This window comes from Anabrus simplex, chromosome 1 (genome assembly GCF_040414725.1).
Source record: "Anabrus simplex isolate iqAnaSimp1 chromosome 1, ASM4041472v1, whole genome shotgun sequence".
Taxonomy (NCBI): Eukaryota; Metazoa; Arthropoda; class Insecta; order Orthoptera; family Tettigoniidae; genus Anabrus; species Anabrus simplex.
In genome coordinates, this window is record NC_090265.1 from 1790276792 (window position 1) to 1790295397 (window position 18606).

Sequence of the window (18606 nt, forward strand, 5' to 3'; positions counted from 1 at the left end):
ATTTTCAACAGCGCGCACTTCCTTCACTGTTTCGGACAACAGGTTAGTGGATTTTTCAAGTATGTCTATAGTTTTACACAAGAAGCTTAGATTGGCAGATATAAACGCCAAATCATTTTTCAAGGAGCTGTCTTTTAGTATCTCTTGAAGAATCTCAATTGACGACGCGTCGTTTTCATCTAGCACGTTCACAACGGATGCAAAACTTTCGAAATTGTCTGCGTAGTATACCACAGCGCTAAGCCAGGTACCCCACCGCGTAACAATAGGCAGAGGAGGAAGCGCAAGACCCGGGATTTTCTCTTTAAAGAGATCGATTCTTGAGGGTGCTTTTACGAAGACTCTTTTGCCATTAGACACTAATTTATCCACTTGAGGATACTGAGCCCGCACAGTTTCACATAACCTGTGTAGAGCATGAACAACGCAAGTTACGTGTATCATTTTCGGAAAGCTCACAGAAAGGCCTTCGGCTGCCTTTTTCATGTAAGCTGCACTGTCAGTAAGGAAAAGCAATACATGGTCGTATTTTATACCTTTTGGCCAAAGTAAGTGTATGGCATCATTGAATAACCTAGCTACAGTGACATGGTTTGCAGCAAGCATTTCTTTACACGCTAGCAAATAAGAATGTTCGCAAGCAGTTTTGTCATTTTTCAACACACCAACTACAACATTTCCTACTTTTCTGCCACTTGAATCAGTGGTTTCGTCAATGTTCACCCACAGTTTTTCGCTATCACATACTGCCCGAATTCTCTGTAAAGTTTCTTCGTAACATTTTGGGAGATAGTTTTTCCTTAATGTGGATTCGTCTGGAGGCTCAAAATTAATGTACTTTGTTAGGAAATTTCTCAGTCCCGGATTATTTATTTTACCAAGAGGAATGTCGGCGCAAACAAATGCTCTGCACACATCTAAATAATACTGGGAATATTTAGATGGGCCTGCATTTGAAGTAGCTGGTTCAGCTATTAGTAATTGTCGCGAACGCACACGCGAAGCAGCCGTAGTATGCTTATTTCCAGACAAATGCTGGATTACTTGAGAACGTTGATCTTCACGTACTGTTTTACCACACGTTTGGCAAAATAAATACTTTTCCATCGGTAGTGAAAATGCTTTCATATTCCACTACATATTGTTGAAGACGCGACCTTGTACTCGACCTCTCTTTTGGCATTATTTTGCAGGTTACGACACACGCATTTACGGTGAATCACTGTTTCATTAAAAAGAATAGCAGCGGACACTGTAGGAAATATTTCTTATAAATCCACACAAAATCACACGACCACGGGAATGATATATGGACCCGAACAGCTAACCTTATTTTTAGGAGTGATGAAATTCCACTACCTAATGGTGGGGCAATATTCTTCCGAGTCTCCCATGTCGTAACGGAATTACGTCACCTTATCTCTCCGTGATTGCCTTTCGCTGATATTCTATAAACAAAACCCGAGAGGGCTGACTCATAAAGAGTTAGAATGACATCATGCAAAGAAACATCTTGTGCAGCAAATCAAATCGCTGTCTAAATGTAACGACGTAGCCAGTGACCAGCAAGTTTTAGAACTTATGGAGGGAAGTCCATAAATAGCCGAAACATTCAGATACGTTATGTTAAATACACTGTTAAAAACAATACCGTAATCGTAAAATGAAAATATGAGCATTGTTTTATAACACAGAAGCATTTTAAATGTTATTGATCAACAAATATTGCCGATTTATGTGCTTATTATAGATTTTCTTAAAATATGTATTTACATTTTAAAAATGTGAAAATATGTGTTTTTATGTGAAATATGATTCAGTTTTTACACTTGGGGATGCACAATAGGAATAATGAACTTCGTAACTTGCGTTAAAACTTATGCAAAAAATGTAATTACATAAAAATCCGCTCCCTAGTTATAATCTATTAATTTCATGGTCCGTATTGATAGTTCAAGTACAAGTATGAAGGATGAGTTCTCCACCTAATCAATACTTTATTTTATATAGTGTCAATAGTATTTACACTGACTGACAGAGCAAATGCAACACCAAGAAGGAGTGGTTCGAAAGGGATGAAAGTTGGGGAAAAAACAGAGACGGCACGGACGAATAATTGATGTTTATTTCAAACTGATATGCAGGTTACACAATGCGCACGGCATCGACTCAGTAGGATGTAGGACCACCGCGAGCGGCGATGCACGCAGAAACACGTCGAAGTACAGAGTCAATAAGAGTGCGGATGGTGTCCTGAGGGATGGTTCTCCATTCTCTGTCAACCATTTGCCACAGTTGGTCGTCCGTACGAGGCTGGGGCAGTGTTTGCAAACGGCGTCCAATGAGATCCCACACGTGTTCGATTGGTGAGAGATCCGGAGAGTACGCTGGCCACGGAAGCATCTGTACACCTCGTAGAGCCTGTTGGGAGATGCGAGCAGTGTGTGGGCGGGCATTATCCTGCTGAAACAGAGCATTGGGCAGCCCCTGAAGGTACGGGAGTGCCACCGGCCGCAGCACATGCTGCACATGCTGCACGTAGCGGTGGGCATTTAACGTGCCTTGAATACGCACTAGAGGTGACGTGGAATCATACGCAATAGCGCCCCAAACCATGATGCCGCGTTGTCTAGCGGTAGGGCGCTCCACAGTTACTGCCGGATTTGACCTTTCTCCACGCCGACGCCACACTCGTCTGCGGTGACTATCACTGACAGAACAGAAGCGTGACTCATCGGAGAACACGACGTTCCGCCATTCCCTCATCCAAGTCGCTCTAGCCCGGCACCATGCCAGGCGTGCACGTGTATGCTGTGGAGTCAATGGTAGTCTTCTGAGCGGACGCCGGGAGTGCAGGCCTCCTTCAACCAATCGACGGGAAATTGTTCTGGTCGATATTGGAACAGCCAGGGTGTCTTGCACATGCTGAAGAATGGCGGTTGACGTGGCGTGCGGGGCTGCCACCGCTTGGCGGCGGATGCGCCGATCCTCGCGTGCTGACGTCACTCGGGCTGCGCCTGGACCCCTCGCACGTGCCACATGTCCCTGCGCCAACCATCTTCGCCACAGGCGCTGCACCGTGGACACATCCCTATGGGTATCGGCTGCGATTTGACGAAGCGACCAACCTGCCCTTCTCAGCCCGATCACCATACCCCTCGTAAAGTCGTCTGTCTGCTGGAAATGCCTCCGTTGACGGCGGCCTGGCATTCTTAGCTATACACGTGTCCTGTGGCACACGACAACACGTTCTACAATGACTGTCGGCTGAGAAATCACTTTACGAAGTGGGCCATTCGCCAACGCCGTGTTCCATTTATCGTTCGCTACGTGTGCAGCACAGCGGCGCATTTCACATCATGAGCATACCTCAGTGACGTCAGTCTACCCTGCAATTGGCATAAAGTTCTGACCACTCCTTCTTGGTGTTGCATTTGCTCTGTCAGTCAGTGTACATAAAAACAGTCGTGTCGAAACCGGTACTATTTTCATGTAAATAATATTGACACTATGTAAAATAAAGTATTGATTAGGTGGAGAACTCATCCTTCATACTTGAACGTCGTTGTTTATGTAAATATGTATTACAGGCCTAAATACACGAGGTGTATAACCCACGACCATCGAATTACTAGTCCGAGCTCTTACCGCTACGCCAATTACTGCTCGACGTGCGTGATAACGTAAGTGGCTTATACGGTGCGAGAGCCGCGTCAACATTTTTATTTTCATTTTTATTTTCTATACGTTGTCCATCTGGAGTTCCCACTTCGGGCAGATTCCTTTCTAGCCAAGGCCTGCACGTTCTATAAATTTGAGCGAAATCGGTGGTGACGAGTAGGGAATGCCCCCTTGTAAAGAGCACGCCAACCCAAGTGGCGAAAGCTTCCTTAAATGTGGCTTCTCTGTTATCGCTGCCATAGCAACAGACAGTTTTCGAGCAGCGTTAGACGTCAGACCCCACACCAGTTGGTGTTCTTCCAGTATTTATTTTGGTCTCCACTGTTTCTCACCTCGCGTACTACACTCATGAAACAGAAAACGTAACAAATCGGATATGGTAACCCTTCCCTAGCCCACCCCACGGTGTAGGGGTAGCGTCCCTGCGCCTTATCCAGAGGCCCCAGGTTCGATTCCTGGTCAGGTTTAACCTGCATCTGAGGGCTGGTTCGAGGTTCACTCACCCTATGTGATTAGAATTGAGGAGCTATCTGACGGTGAGATAGCGGCCCCGGTCTACAAAGCTAATAATAATGACTGAGGGTATTCGTCGTGCTGACCACACCACAGCCGATAATCTGCAGGTCGCTTGGTAGGCTATGGCCCTTCGGGGCTGTTGCACCACGAGGTTTGGTTTGGTTAACCCTTCCCTAATCGGTGGAGGTCCAATCGCGATAGTTAAGTGAAAATTGGAGCCTTTTCTGCCGATCGCTGGTGCAGCGTATCGTATCGGTCAGCCCTCACGTATACTTCGTACTCACCATTTGTCCATTTACGATATACTTTCACCACAGGAAGATACGAAGAATTCAAAAACTGCGCTGGTGGACAGATACTGTCAACTTTGTCCCGAAAGCGCTCTTTTTACAATTCATATACTGTATATCTCCTTTTACGCATTGCAGTAATCAGCGATGTGCGCTCAGAGAAGAACTGCACAGAACGACATTGTAGATTCGCTCAAACTCATTTATAAGAAGTGGACCTCGCTTAGTATTTCGAATTCTAGACTCATTCTAAGCTTCCTGCTCGAGCACTCTGGTCAATGAGTGTCTAAAAGAACGAAACTCGGAAAGGCGCTCAACTTCACTGAAGTGGCTCAGAGGGTTGAGGCGCTGGCCTTCTGAACCCAACTTGGCAGGTTCGATCCTGGTTCAGTCCGATACTATTTGAAGGTGCTCAAATACGTCACCTTCGTGTCGGTGGATTGACTGGCACGTAAAAGAACTCCTGCGGGACTAAATTCCGGCACCTCGGCGTCTCCGAAAACCATAAAAGTAGTTAGTGGGACGTAAAGCTGAAAGCATTATTATTACTACTTTACTGAACAAATGAGTCTACCCAGTTGTCCATGGTATCGAGGAGAACAAGTTCGGACAGATCGAGAAAGTAGGAAATTCTCAAATTAAAGTGACTCACTCACTGGCACGTACATTACTTCTCAGCATATCTTTACAGTACAGCCTTCTTATTCGCGCCATCATTGAAAACAACAATCGTAACTCAGCAGAAACCAGGCAACAAGTCCCTGTTTGATCATCTGCTGAGTGGACTCGTATACCGAGGGAGCCTACGTGGCTCAGGCGGGAGCGCGTCGGCCTCTCATCGCTGGGTTCCGTGGTTCATATCCCGGTCAATCCATATGAGAATTGTGCTGAACAAAGCAGAGGTGGGACGATGGTTCATGTTTGTGGGTTGCTGTAGTCACGTCCTAGTTCGTGAACCATAGGCAACGGCTGAGTGGCTTAGTAAGTGATCCTGAGAGACGGAATACCAGTTGCTATGGAATGGGAGTGGGCATCTCGGGCATATTCTGAGTCATGGCCCTCCTTGTGCTCAGGCGGCTAGGACTATACAATTCACCGGTGGTCCATAACCCGTTAAAGGAGAGATCCTCACTTGGACTATGTGCAAGTAGGGTAGCATCCTGCTTCGTGAATTTACCGAGCTCAGAACATTTTAAGCAAGCCTCGGGCCTATGGGAGTAATGGAGTCTCACTCCCATTTGACAGGCGAGGGACTCCTTGGAAACAACTTTGTGAAACGCGGCGACCGAGTAAGGGCATCAATTGTTCAAGACCTGAGGCAACGTGGGTACGACTCAACGTGAAGACTAGACACCATAGCCATCAATAAGAAAGAGAGCGGGACCAGCAACAAGCTCAGGATGTTCATCTGCCATATCCATCAGGATGTTAATACTCCTCTTGGTCAATGGTCCTGTCTGGATCCAGGAACACAGCAACTATCCTTCAAAATTTTAAAATTCCTCTTTACGACATACCGCAGAGAAAATCTTAGGAGGTTACAAGGAGGTAAGAGGTTCTACTTGAAATTGTAATCTTCTTACGATGAATTTTCCAGAAAAAAGCTTGTTTGAGTCGTCAGTCTATAGACTGATTTGATGCAGCGCTCCATGCCACCCTATCCTGTGCTAACCTTTTCATTTCTACGTAACTATTGCATCCTACATCTGCTCTAATCTGCTTGTCATATTCATACCTTGGTCTGCACCTATTGTTCTTACCACCTACACTTCCCTCAAAAACCAACTGCCCAGTCCTGGGTGCCTTAAGATGTGTCCTATCATTCTATCTCTTCTTCTCGTCAAATTTAGCCACAACGATCTCCTCTCACCAATCCAATTCACCGTCCCTTCATTCGTGATTCGATCTATCCATCTCACTTTCAGCATTCTCCTGAAACACCACATTTCAAAAGCTTCTGTTCTCTTTCTTTCTGAGTTAGTTATCGTCCATGTTTCACTTCCATACAGTCCTGCTTCATGGCTAAATGGTTAGCATGCTGGCCTTTGGTCAGAGGGGTCCCGTGTTCGATTCCCAGCAGGGTCGGTAATTTTTAACCCAGATTGGTTAATTTCTCTGGCACGGGGGCTAAGTGTATGTGTCGTCTTCATCATCATTTCATCCCCATCATGACGCGCAGGACGCCTACGCGACTTAAATCGAAAGAATTGCATCTGGCGAGCCGAACATGTTCTCGGACACTCCCGGCACTAAAAGCCATACACCATTTCATTTTACTGTACTTCCATACAAGGCCACGCTCCAGATGAATGTCTTCACAAACCTAATTACTATATCGGTGTATGAAGCGAGCAAACTTCTTTTCTTAAGAAAGGCCTTCGTTGCTTGTGCTGGCCTGCATTTTATGTCGTTACTTTTTCTTCTTCTACTTAATCTGTTTACCCTCCAGGGTCGGTTTTTCCCTCGGACTCAGCGAGGGATCCCACCTCTACCGCCTCAAGGGCAGTGTCCTGGAGTTTCAGACTCTTGGTCTGGGGATACAACTGGGGAGAATGACCAGTACCTCGCCCAGGCGGCCTCCCCTGCTATACTGAACAAGGGCCTTGTGGAGGGATGGGAAGATTGGATGGGACAGGCAAGGGAAGGAAGCGGTCGTGGCCTTCAGTGAGGTACCATCCCGGCATTTACCTGGAGGAGAAGTGGGAAACCACGGAAAACCACTTCCAGGATGTCTGACGTGGGAATCGAACCCACCTCTACTCATCTGACCTCCCGAGGCTGAGTGGACCCCGTTCCAGCCCTCATACCACTTTTTCAAATTTCGTGGCAGAGCCGGGAATCGAACCCGGACCGCCAGGGGTGGCAGCTAATCACGCTAACCACTACACCACAGACGCGGACCCTTACTTCTGCCATCGTTAGTTATGTTGCTACCCAAGTAACAATATTCATCTACTTCCTTTAAGACTTCAGCTCCTAATCTAATATTTCTTGCCTCGCCTGACTTCGTACGGCTGCACTCCATTACTTTTGTTTTGGACTTATTTATTTTCGTCTTGTACTCCTCACCCAAGACTCCGTCCATACCATTCAGCAGATCTTCTGCAATCTCAGATAAAATACAATATCATCGGCAAATCTCAGGGTTTTGATTTCCTCTCCTTGGATTGTGATTCCCTTCCCAAATTCCTCTTCGATTCCCTTTACTGCCTGTTCTATATAAACACTGAAAAGGAGGGATTAAAAATAGCAGCTTTGCCTCACTCCTTTGTGGATTGCTGCTTTCTTTTCAAAGCCCTCAATTCTTATTACTGCAGACTGATTTTTATATAGATCGCAGATAATTCTCCTTCCTCGGAACCTGATCCCGCTCACCTTCAGAATCTCAAATAGCTTGGTCCAATCAACATTATCGAATGCCTTCTCTAGATCTACGATTCATTATTAAAATTATATACTGTAAGTTATGTATTCTGGACCTTAACGGTCACCCTTGTTACGGAGTATAGTGGATGTGCAGTGGTAAAAGAAGGTGCGGGGGTGAACAGGTCTCAAAATACGAAATTAAAGTTAAGATAAAATGTAACAATGTTATATTTTCTTTTCAAGATTAAGAAATAACAAGTAGAACAGGTACTCAGTAGCCGAAACACAATTCGAAAATGTACAATTACAGTGATTACAAGATTTGGGCTCCGAGAGCCAGACACATAATTCTTGAGCAATGAGCCCAACTTTACTTATATTCAAGGTTCAACAAAGGGGCAGAAAACCCCAATCAGGCCTAGGAGCACTTGCTCCTCTTTACACGGAAAAGCCTCCTCGAGGCATACAGCAACTCAATTTTCAAGAAAGAGCAACTCGCTCTCAAAATTTAAGCCTATCAAAGGCCACACCAAACTCCACTTTCAAGTTGTCCTCCAAGGACATGAAAACAGGGGAAAAAATACCCAACCTACTGAGGCCTATTAAGTAAAGAAACAGGTCAATTACATGGCCTCTAAAATACCAACTTGAGAGGAGGCGTTCTTGCACTCCTAATACACTTTATATAAAACCTACTTGGCACTAGGCCGTTACTGCAAGGGCTAATCCCATACTAAAGAGGTGACTTATAGAAGAAGACAATTTACATTACATTAAGGAAGAAACGGTTGAGAAAATAAGTTCACCTCAACGCAATATAAGTGGGAGCTCGAGAGGGTTAAGCACTCTCTATCCCAATATGTAGTTTAAAAGATAGAATTGATAAAAGGTGTCTTTACATTTTAGGGGAAAAGTTACATGGTAGAAAGGCTTCGGACCTGCCCCGAGAGTTAAACTGCTGAGCTAGCAAGAAAAGAAGTTATTAAACGGCCATTACCTGGTGGCTGAACTGCTGCCCGAAGAAAGAGGCGCTTCCCGCCCCCTGCTACGTACTTTACACACTGATAGATGTTACTGAAGTGGCCCGGAGACCCGAAAATCAGCAGTTTATATACCTCGTGGACAGTTCGAGGCGTTTCAGGAATGAGAACACCCTCCCAAAAAATTTTATTGGTTAACGACGAAAACCCCTACACTAGATGAGGAAGAAACACCTTATTGGTGGAAAATTAATTACAGAAAATTATGATTGGCCAGTTTCAAAACTGGCAGAAAGAAAGGGTTAATATTGCCAACTTAAACAAAAACTGAAAGAAATTTAACAAAGAACAAACTTATGAATTCAAAATTTCTCCAAAAACATAGTTCTTTCACTTCGCACTAGGGTGCACAATTGTAGTTCTTCAGTAGTGCCATCTGGAAGAGAATGTCCACACTTCTTACTACAGGCGAAACAAAAATACATCGAAAACGACCCAGTTCAGAAACTTCAAAATTTCCAAGTAGTGACATCTTCTGAGAAACTTGAAAATTAACACAGTAGATAAAGTTCAGACTTCCTCCAGTAGAGGAGTTTCAACTGGCGCAAAGTTTGAATTAGCGGCGTGGGGGGTGTACCACCTGGCACAACCCTCACTGGATGATTTTTAATAAATCTTACTACTACTTATTAAAGTGTCACTAGTTGTGAGAAGGGGCGCCCTGAAGATGGTTTTCCGTGGTTTCCCATTTTCGTACCAGGCAAATTCTGGGGCTGTACCTTAATTGAGGCCACCGCCGCTTCCTTCCCACTCCTAGCCCTTTCCTATCCTTTCGTTGCCATAAGACCTATGCGAGTCAATGTGACGCAAGAGAAAAATGTAAGAAAGAAAGGGGGGTGAGAGCTAATTGGAATGTATTGTTTTTCAGCCTGGCTGGGATGCCTCTGTCTCGCCGTATCTCTAGGAACAGCGCCACTAGTGGTAGCGCTGTGCCATCACAAGTCCACTAGACTGACGGCCGTGTTGGGTGGGCTCGTCATGGCTCTGGCGTGCCTCTTCACCTCCTTCGCTGAGGAGCTACATCAAGTCATCCTCAGGTATTAATATATATCCACCTGTTGCTATATCACTTCATCAGTACTGATCTGCACTTAGGACAGTCGCCCAAGTGGCAGATCTGTTGTCTTCCTTCCCCCTTCTTAAATAAACCCGAAGAATTTAGAAATGTATTGAACATCTCCCTTGGTAAGTTAATCCAATCCCTAAGTTACCTTCCTATAAATCACTATTTGCCCCAATTTGTCCTCTTGAATTCCAACATTATCCTACGTTTAAAGACACCACTCAAAATTATTCGTCTACTAATGTCATACCACTTAGTCGAGCAGCTCGTCTTCTTTCTCCTAAGTCTTCCCAGCCTAAACTTTGCAACATTCCCATAACGCTATTCTTTTGTCGAAAATCACCCCAAAAAATCGAGCTGCTTTTCTTTGGATTGTTTCCAGTTCCCGAATCAAGTAATCCTGGTGAGGGTCCCATACACTGGAAACCATACTGTACGTGGGGTCTTACCAGAGACTTATATGCCCTCTTCTGTACATCCTTACTACAACCCCTAAATACCCTCACAACCATGTGCAGAGATCTGTACCCTTTATTTACATTCCCAGTTATGTGATTACCCCAATAAAAGTGTTTCCTTATGTTAACACCTACGTACTTCTAATTATCCCCAAAAGGAACTGTAACCCCATCAACGCAGTAATTAAAACTGAGAGGACTTTCCTATTTATGAAACTCACAACTTGACTTTTAACCCCGTTTATCACCATACCATTGCCTGCTGTCCATTTCGCAACGTTATCAAGGTCTTTTCGCAGTTGTCTAACAATTTTGTAACTTATTTATTACTCTATACATAATAACATCGCCCGCAAAAAGTCTTACCCCTGATTCCACTTCTTTACGCATGTATATATAGGCCTATAAGGAAACATACAGGTACAATAATACTGGCTTGAGGAATTCCCCCTTAATGATTACACGGTCAGATAATGCTTCACCTACTCTAATTCTCTGAGTTCTATTTTCTAGAAATATAGCCACCCATTCAGTCACTCTTTTGTCTACTCCAATCGCACTCATTTTTGCCACTAGTCTCCTATGATCTACCCTGCCCTGGCAAATGCCTTAGATAGGTTAAATCGCGACACAGTCCTTTTGACCTGCATAACATTCGGTGGTGCTATTTGAGAATCGAAGAAGCCTACGGGCTAAATGTTCAACAGACAGACAAGTAGAGGGTAGTTTCTCCATTGGATGTGTAACGTACAATATCTAGGGACTTGTAACTGTGCGTCTGCGAATTAATTCCAGCACTTTTACCTTTTCAGGTTGTTACTCCCATTACTAACAATAAAATTGTGTTTTCTGTCACAGTTACGGCGTCGTTATGGGAGTAGGAACAGGAATGGTGCGAGAGACTTCGTCGTTGATGCTGGGTCACTACTTCAAGAGGAGACGGGAGTTCGTGGAAATGGTGGTGCAGGCGGGGGGAGGTGTGGGAATAGCACTCTTCTCCGTGCTCTACAAGGAGGCTGTGGGGTGAGAATTTCCAGTAAAGTACAAAGGCATATTATTTTTTTTGCTTGTAATTGTCATAACTTACACATAACCTTCAGTATTAATACCTAAGTTCTGAGAAAACGAAATAATAATAATAATAATAATAATAATAATAATAATAATAATAATAATAATAATAATAATAATAATAATAATAATAATAATAATAATAATAATAATAGGCTTACAGAGAGATTAAAGGCATAGAAGGCAAAGAAACCTCAAAGATTATCAACCGTGATCACACCAGGCAAATCTTGGGGCTGTACATTAATTAAGGCAACGGCCGCTTCCTTCCTACTCCCAGCCATTACTTATCCCATGGTCACAATACGACCTATCTGTATCGATGCGATGTAAAAGCCAATTGTAAAATAAACGTTCTGCTGAATAAACTGTGATAATATTGCCATTGACTTAAATATACATTTATAAGGAAATATTCTGCTACATTAAAAGTCAATGTAAGAAGTATTATGTTTTTCCGTGACTATTTCAGGCAAAAAACAACCAATGTAATAATACTTTTTAAGAGGACAGTTTTAAACTTTCAACATCAAAACCTTCAACGAACTGAACAAATGTACAGAAATGTTACCTGCTTTCATTGTAACACAGAACCACTTTCAGACAGTTTGTTGTTTCTCCAAAATATCTGATAATATTTTTTGACATTGTTTTTGCCGAAACCCTTCAGTAGCACCGGAAATATTTGGCTGTATGACATAACATCGTCAAGTTCGTTTCTTTCTCTTAGAGTTGTTGGTGGCAGCAGTGTTAACTGTGAAAGCCACAACGCCCAAAGCTAGAACTGCTAACACGACAGTTTGCAAATATCAATACAGCAGTGCCGCGTCACCACCAATAAAACAGCATCCTCTGTCAACAAGGACGTGAAATTCTGGTGCATCACGTTTACAGGGTTCAGTTTGAAGTAGGAACATCCCCCAAAGAACTTTTTTTTTTTTTTTGTTATTTGCTTTACGTCGCGCCGACACAGATAGGTCTTATGGCGACGATGAGGCAGGAAGGGGCTAGGAGTGGGAAGGAAGCGGCCGTAGCCTTAATTAAGGTACAGCCCCAGCATTTGCCTGGTGTGAGAATGGGAAACCACGGAAAACCATTTTCAGGGCTGCCGACAGTGGGGCTCGAACCCACGATCTCCCGAATACTGGATACTGGCCGCACTTAAGCGACTGTAGCTATCGAGCTCGGTCCAAAGAGATTTCAAAGGAAGCAAAAGTGAAATGGCTGCAATCAGACATTGTCAAAACAAAAACTTCATCATTTTACAATATCTATATAAATAAAATAAAATGGTAACGACCGTGCGTCTGTACATTGATTATTTTGGCTGAATTCTCGTTCAGTTATCCGTTTCAGCTGAAATAATGGCCATCTGCTTCTTTTAGCTTTGGTGTCTGTTTTTCTGAGTTCTACTGGATATATTTCTACCAAACTTCATGTTTAGAATCCACCTGTCCTTGGTCAGCTTTTAGGTCCAATATTGTTTCTAAATCACTGAAATGACTGGGGGTTTATACGAAACCAAAAGCGTGATTTTGCACTCCCACAAAATATAAACAACCAAGCTTAATGGAAATCTACCTGCCTGAAGGGAAATCAATTTCTAAAACTTTTTCTCATGTGCATCATTTCGATACGAAGATTAATAAGGGAGATGTCCAGTGGACATATCCCAAAGCGTGTTGTTCGTGGAGTAGATTCCTTATCTACCGTATATAAATAAAATCCTTTCAGGTTCAGTAATGACAATGTGCATATTTTTTTGAACTGGTGTCTCTTTGTTCGTTTGTTGAGTTCTTATAAGTGGGAAACTACATGATATATTTCTACCGAACTTTATATTTAGAATCTACCTTTCCTAGAGTACGTTTTGGGGCCAATATTATTTCTAAATCCCGGTTTGGTTTGGGAGCTTATAGTAAGTCGAAACGGTGGGTTTACCCTTCCACAAAATATTCATGACCAACTTTAATGGAAAACTACCGATTTCTAAAATCTTTTTTCTCATGTGCATCTTTTGGATAGGAGGATAACGCGGGAGATACTCGTTAACGGACTGTTTTACAGGCTGTTACGTCATTTCAAGGTGGGTTGAAGGGTTTAACTAAAGAGCCATTTTACTCGTTTTGATAGAACAGATAATAAGAGAGGTTATCTTCAACGATTGGTTTAATGAGTGTTGAGCTACAGGTTTCACGTGAACCGAAAAGTATGGAGAATTACGCACAACCTCAGACCAGGAACGGTAGCTCATTCTCTCTCCACTTTGTTCAGCTTGTCGTACTTCACGTGCTGCGACGTGCCTTCGTAGAAGAATATCACTTTAACATGAACCTTTGAATACAGGCATGTAACTTCTCATAAATTCATGAAGGAGTCCTGAAATCGATTACCAATTCCCGTGCGAAGAACGGGTACATATGCTAGTTCTAAAATGAAAGGCCGGAATTAAGAATAGAATGGAAAATGAATGAAAATCCACAGGCTGTTTCCAGTCATTTGAACGGGTCAAGAATGGAATTAATGAAGACCCCATCTAGCGGCGAGGATAGGAAATGTGCCGGCTGCCGAAGCCTGTCGCACTCTTTTGGGGGCAATGATTAATGAATGACAGATGAAATGAAATGATGTTGGAGAGTGTTGCGGGAATGAAATATGACAGGGAAAACCGGAGTACCCGGAGAAAAACCCGTCCCGCCTCCGCTTTGTCCAGCACAAATCTCACATGGAGTGACCGGGATTTGAACCACGGAACCCAGCGGTGAGAGGCCGGCGTACTGCCACCTGAGCCACAGAGGCTCTATTAAAAATAGAATTATTGTTATAAAATTAACAGAAGTATCTTTCCAAGTTTAGAAAGTCAATCCCCCATAAGCTTCAGTTCATATGCGACATATTTCAACGTATGCTGTCGGAAACCGAAATAACACTTTCAACAAGATAAAAATAAATATTTCACTACATTTTTATCTTGTATTCTAAATAGAACTTGAATGAGGACAGTCCTACAGTAATAGAAATATGACCGAGCTCGATAGCTGCAGTCGCGTAAGTGCGGCTCGTATCCAGTATTCGGCAGATAGTGTGTTCGAACCCCACTGTCGGCAGCCCTGAAGATGATTTTCCGTGGTTTCCCATTTTCATACCAGGCAAATGCTGGGGCTGTACCTTAATTAAGGCCACGGCCGCTTCCTTCCCAGTCCTAGCCATTTTCTGTCCCATCGTCGCCATAAGACATATCTGTGACGGTGCGACGTAAAGCCAATAGCAGTAATAGAAATATGTTTTCTTACACAATGCTTTACGTCACGCCAACACAGATGGGTCTTATTGCGACGATGGTATAGGAAGGGGCTAGGAGTGGGAAGGAAGCGGCCGTGGCCTTAATTAAGGTACAGCCCCAGCATTTGCCTGGTGACCATTTTCACGTTTGCCGTCAGTGGGGTTCGAATCCACTATCTCCCGAATACAAGTTAACAGCTGCGACCCCCTAACTGCATGGCCAACTCACTCGGTAACAGAAATATAACCAGAAACAGATCAAACAAAAAAAATGCCAAGAGGATACTTAGAAAATTGGAGGTGTATGTCCAAAGTTGTATACTTTGTCAAGAAGTTCCTACATGTCCGCCTCTGTAGTGTGGTGATAAGTGTGATTAGCTGCCACTCCCGAAGGCCCACATTCGATTCTCGCCTATGCCACGAAATTTGAAAAGTCGTACGAGGTCTGGAACGGAGTCCACTCAGCCTCGGGACGTCAACTGATTAGAGGGGGTTCGGTTCCCACCCCAGCCAACTTCGAAGTGATTTTTCGTGGTTTCCCACTTCTCCTCCAGGCAAATTCCGGGATGGTACCTAACTTAAGGCCACTGCCGCTTCCTTCCCTCTTCCTTGTCCATCCCTTCCAATCTTCCCATCCCGCTGCAAAGTCCCTGTTCAGCATAACAGGTGAGGCGGCCTGGGGGATGTACTGGTCGTCCTCTCCAACTGTATCCTCCGACCCAAACGTCTCACGCTCCAGGATACTGCCCTTGAGGCGGTAGAAGTAGGATCACTGGCTGAGTCCGAGGGAAAATCAACCCTGGACGGTAAACGGATTAAGAAAGAAAGAAAGAAAGAACACAACCGAGAGGAATCGCCCTTTTTAGTAATAGCATTGGAACTCAACGAAATAACTTCGAAGAAAATACTTTTCGTCTGATTAAGCCCCTGATTACCACTCAATGGTTCCAAAATATTTAACCATGGAGAAAAATTATAGGGTCCCAATTAGGTCCTGTATTGGTATCACATAGTGTACTTCTGTAAAGTTCTTTTCTTTCATCTTTCTTTCATCAACGTATATCCTTTTCTAGTGATATGGGGATAAGAGACATTGATGATTCACTAGCTGACGTACCCGTGCTTCGCTATGGGATTGGATTCTCAGAGAGACTGACCTTGTGGTTTTCCTAACTGAAGTCAACATAGGTCATTACAAAAACGTCGATAGGAAAGTAGCGATTAAAAGCAATGATATCATATAACATACTCGATCAAATGAAAAACCGCACATTTTCTGACTTTAATGACCAGGACTACGCTGCCGATCTAACAGTTCAAAGTTCCAGAGCTGGAATAATCAAAGCCGCAGATAGCCGTGATCCGTGACCACCCTTCGTCTTTTTTTTCTTTTTTTTTTTTTTTTTTTTTTTGGCAGGGAGGGGGTCGAATAGTGGAGACTCCCACGGCATAAACTATGCCCTTCTACCAATCTTTTTCCTAGGAGTGCCCAATGAGTCGGAAAATCTTAATTCACTACACTGGCGGCGGAAAAATCTATCTGATTTGGAGACAAATTCTTCCTCCAAGCAAGAGGAGAAACCCACTCTTCACAGCTAATTTGGAATAAAATGAATGTAGAATTTAATAAAAGTAAAGAGGAAGAAGCTTTAATTAAGAAACGGCTCTTTTCAGTGTCAAATTTTGAGTTATTTAGTGAATTGTGGTGCTATAATTTACAATAGGCCTAAACTGTTATTCTATACTACTACTACTACTACTACTACTACTACTACTACTACTACTACTAAGTGAGCCTCTGCCTTAAGTATGCACGCTGCTCATTCAAAACAGCGCGTCAGATGAGGGATCGCATAGCTGGAATACTATGAAGAAACTGTGTGTTTCGTACCAGTTGTATCAGAAAGTGTATGAACCAGAGGAATGACATGCTAAAGAAGAAAGTTTTCTATCTCCCCAGCTATTTTCCGCTAACATTCAGTCAGGCTGTTATACTCGGTACGCAGCAGTAATCCCATCTATTGGAGTTGAGAGGCAGCATAAGAGACAAAGAACATCACAACAAACAATGGTCAATGTAATGTCACTGTTGAACAATGCTATGCGCTTTTGATATTGTAGGTCTTCATTTTTAGTTTTCTTCCGACTCTGAAATAGTCGGTACGGTAAAACTGATTAAAACATAAATGATCGGAAATTGTATTCTCTATAACTTTTGTTATGTAATACTATTCGATAGCACCAATAACATAGGTATTTAAAAATTACATTTTAGGCGCCTTCCCCTAAACTGCAATTCCATCCAGGGTGAATAAATTTGTTTATAGCTTAGACTGTTGTTTCTCATTTCCCGACTCTATATAACGATTTTCATTAAATTATGTTAACCCATTTTCTCGTGGCTCGGCGTTGATATGGACTTAGCAAAAATATTACAAATTCATGAATATGTTTTATCACAGTCGGTACGGTAAAATTGTTTAAGACATAAATGGTCGGAAATTTAATTCTATATAACTTTGGTTATGTAGTATTTATCGATACGACCACTAATAATTTAAATATTTGAGAATTAAATTTTAGGCCTTCCCCTAAACCATCATTTCACTCAGTGTTAATAGAATGATTCATAACCTAGATTATAATGGCTCATTCTCCGACTACGCATGCCAATTTTCATTGAGATAGGAACACTCATGACGTAAATATTCAAATATTAAATTTTTTGACCTTCCCCTAAACTACCATTCCACTCAGCGTGAATAAAATTATTTATAGTTTAGATTGTACCGACTCATTCCTCGGCTTTGAATACCCATTTTCATTACAATAGGACCACTAATAATATAAATATTTGAACATTAAATTTTAGGCCTTCCCCTAAACTACCATTTCTATCAGCGTAAATAAAATTATTTATGGCCTAGATTGTAGCGACTTATTCCCCGACTTTGCATACCGATTTTCATTAAGTTCTCTTTAGCCGTTTTCTAGTGATGCGTGTACAGACAGACAGACAGACAGACAGACAGACAGATAGACAGACAGACAGACAGACAGACAGACATTACGGAAAAGTAACAAGTGCATTTCCTTGTTACTGTGGACATGACCGATACAGAAATACCATTCTTTTCAAATTCTGAGCAATGTACAGACAAAACTCTTATTTCTTATATATAGATGTCGTAGTCCTTCGCCAAGTGCACCCTAACAACCTTATTCTTAGACGAACAGAGCCCTTTTCACGTTCGTATTCTGGAGCAGTCGACTAATATGTTATACCTCAAAATTCAAGGAATGTCATCATACATCTCATAATGTACCGCACGCTGATCACGAAACAGATTCTGACGTTAGACACTCACTACTCCGTTACGAAGATATCAACAATGATATAGTGTACATTTACATGGTTGTGCATCCACGATAGGAAATTGTGCCGGCTCTGGGACAATGATTAATGAATTACAAATGAAATGAAGTGAGTCTGGAAAGGAAGGCTGGAATGAAAGATGGCGGACGAAACCAGAGTGCTCGGAAATAATCTGTCCTACCCCCGGTTTGCCCACCACAAATCTGACATGGGGTGATGGGGATTTGAACCACGCACCCCAGCACTCAGAGGCCAACGGTCCGCCATCTGAGTCACGAAGGAGTCATAGTAAAATGTTATAAATCTTTGTTGACATAAATATGTCAGAATATATTCGAAAATGCGTGGAACGAAATTGTGTCATGTCACAATATGTGTTACCTAGCAACGGTACCTTGAGAGGTGCACAGACAATGGATCTGCATCAGTACTTCACATCACAGCCTACACGGTTGCTAAGTAG

At 42.9% G+C, this 18606-nt stretch overlaps 1 protein-coding gene across 1 annotated transcript in view; it reads left to right on the forward strand.

Annotated features, from left to right (window-relative positions):
* Nucleotides 1–18606, forward strand: part of LOC136858807 (monocarboxylate transporter 4) — a 286138-nt gene that overhangs the window by 240862 nt on the left and 26670 nt on the right. Inside the window, exons 3-4 of the mRNA XM_067138624.2 lie at nucleotides 9762–9930; nucleotides 11273–11437. Of these exons, the coding sequence (XP_066994725.2) occupies nucleotides 9762–9930; nucleotides 11273–11437 (334 nt within the window). The remainder of the gene's footprint in view (nucleotides 1–9761; nucleotides 9931–11272; nucleotides 11438–18606) is intronic.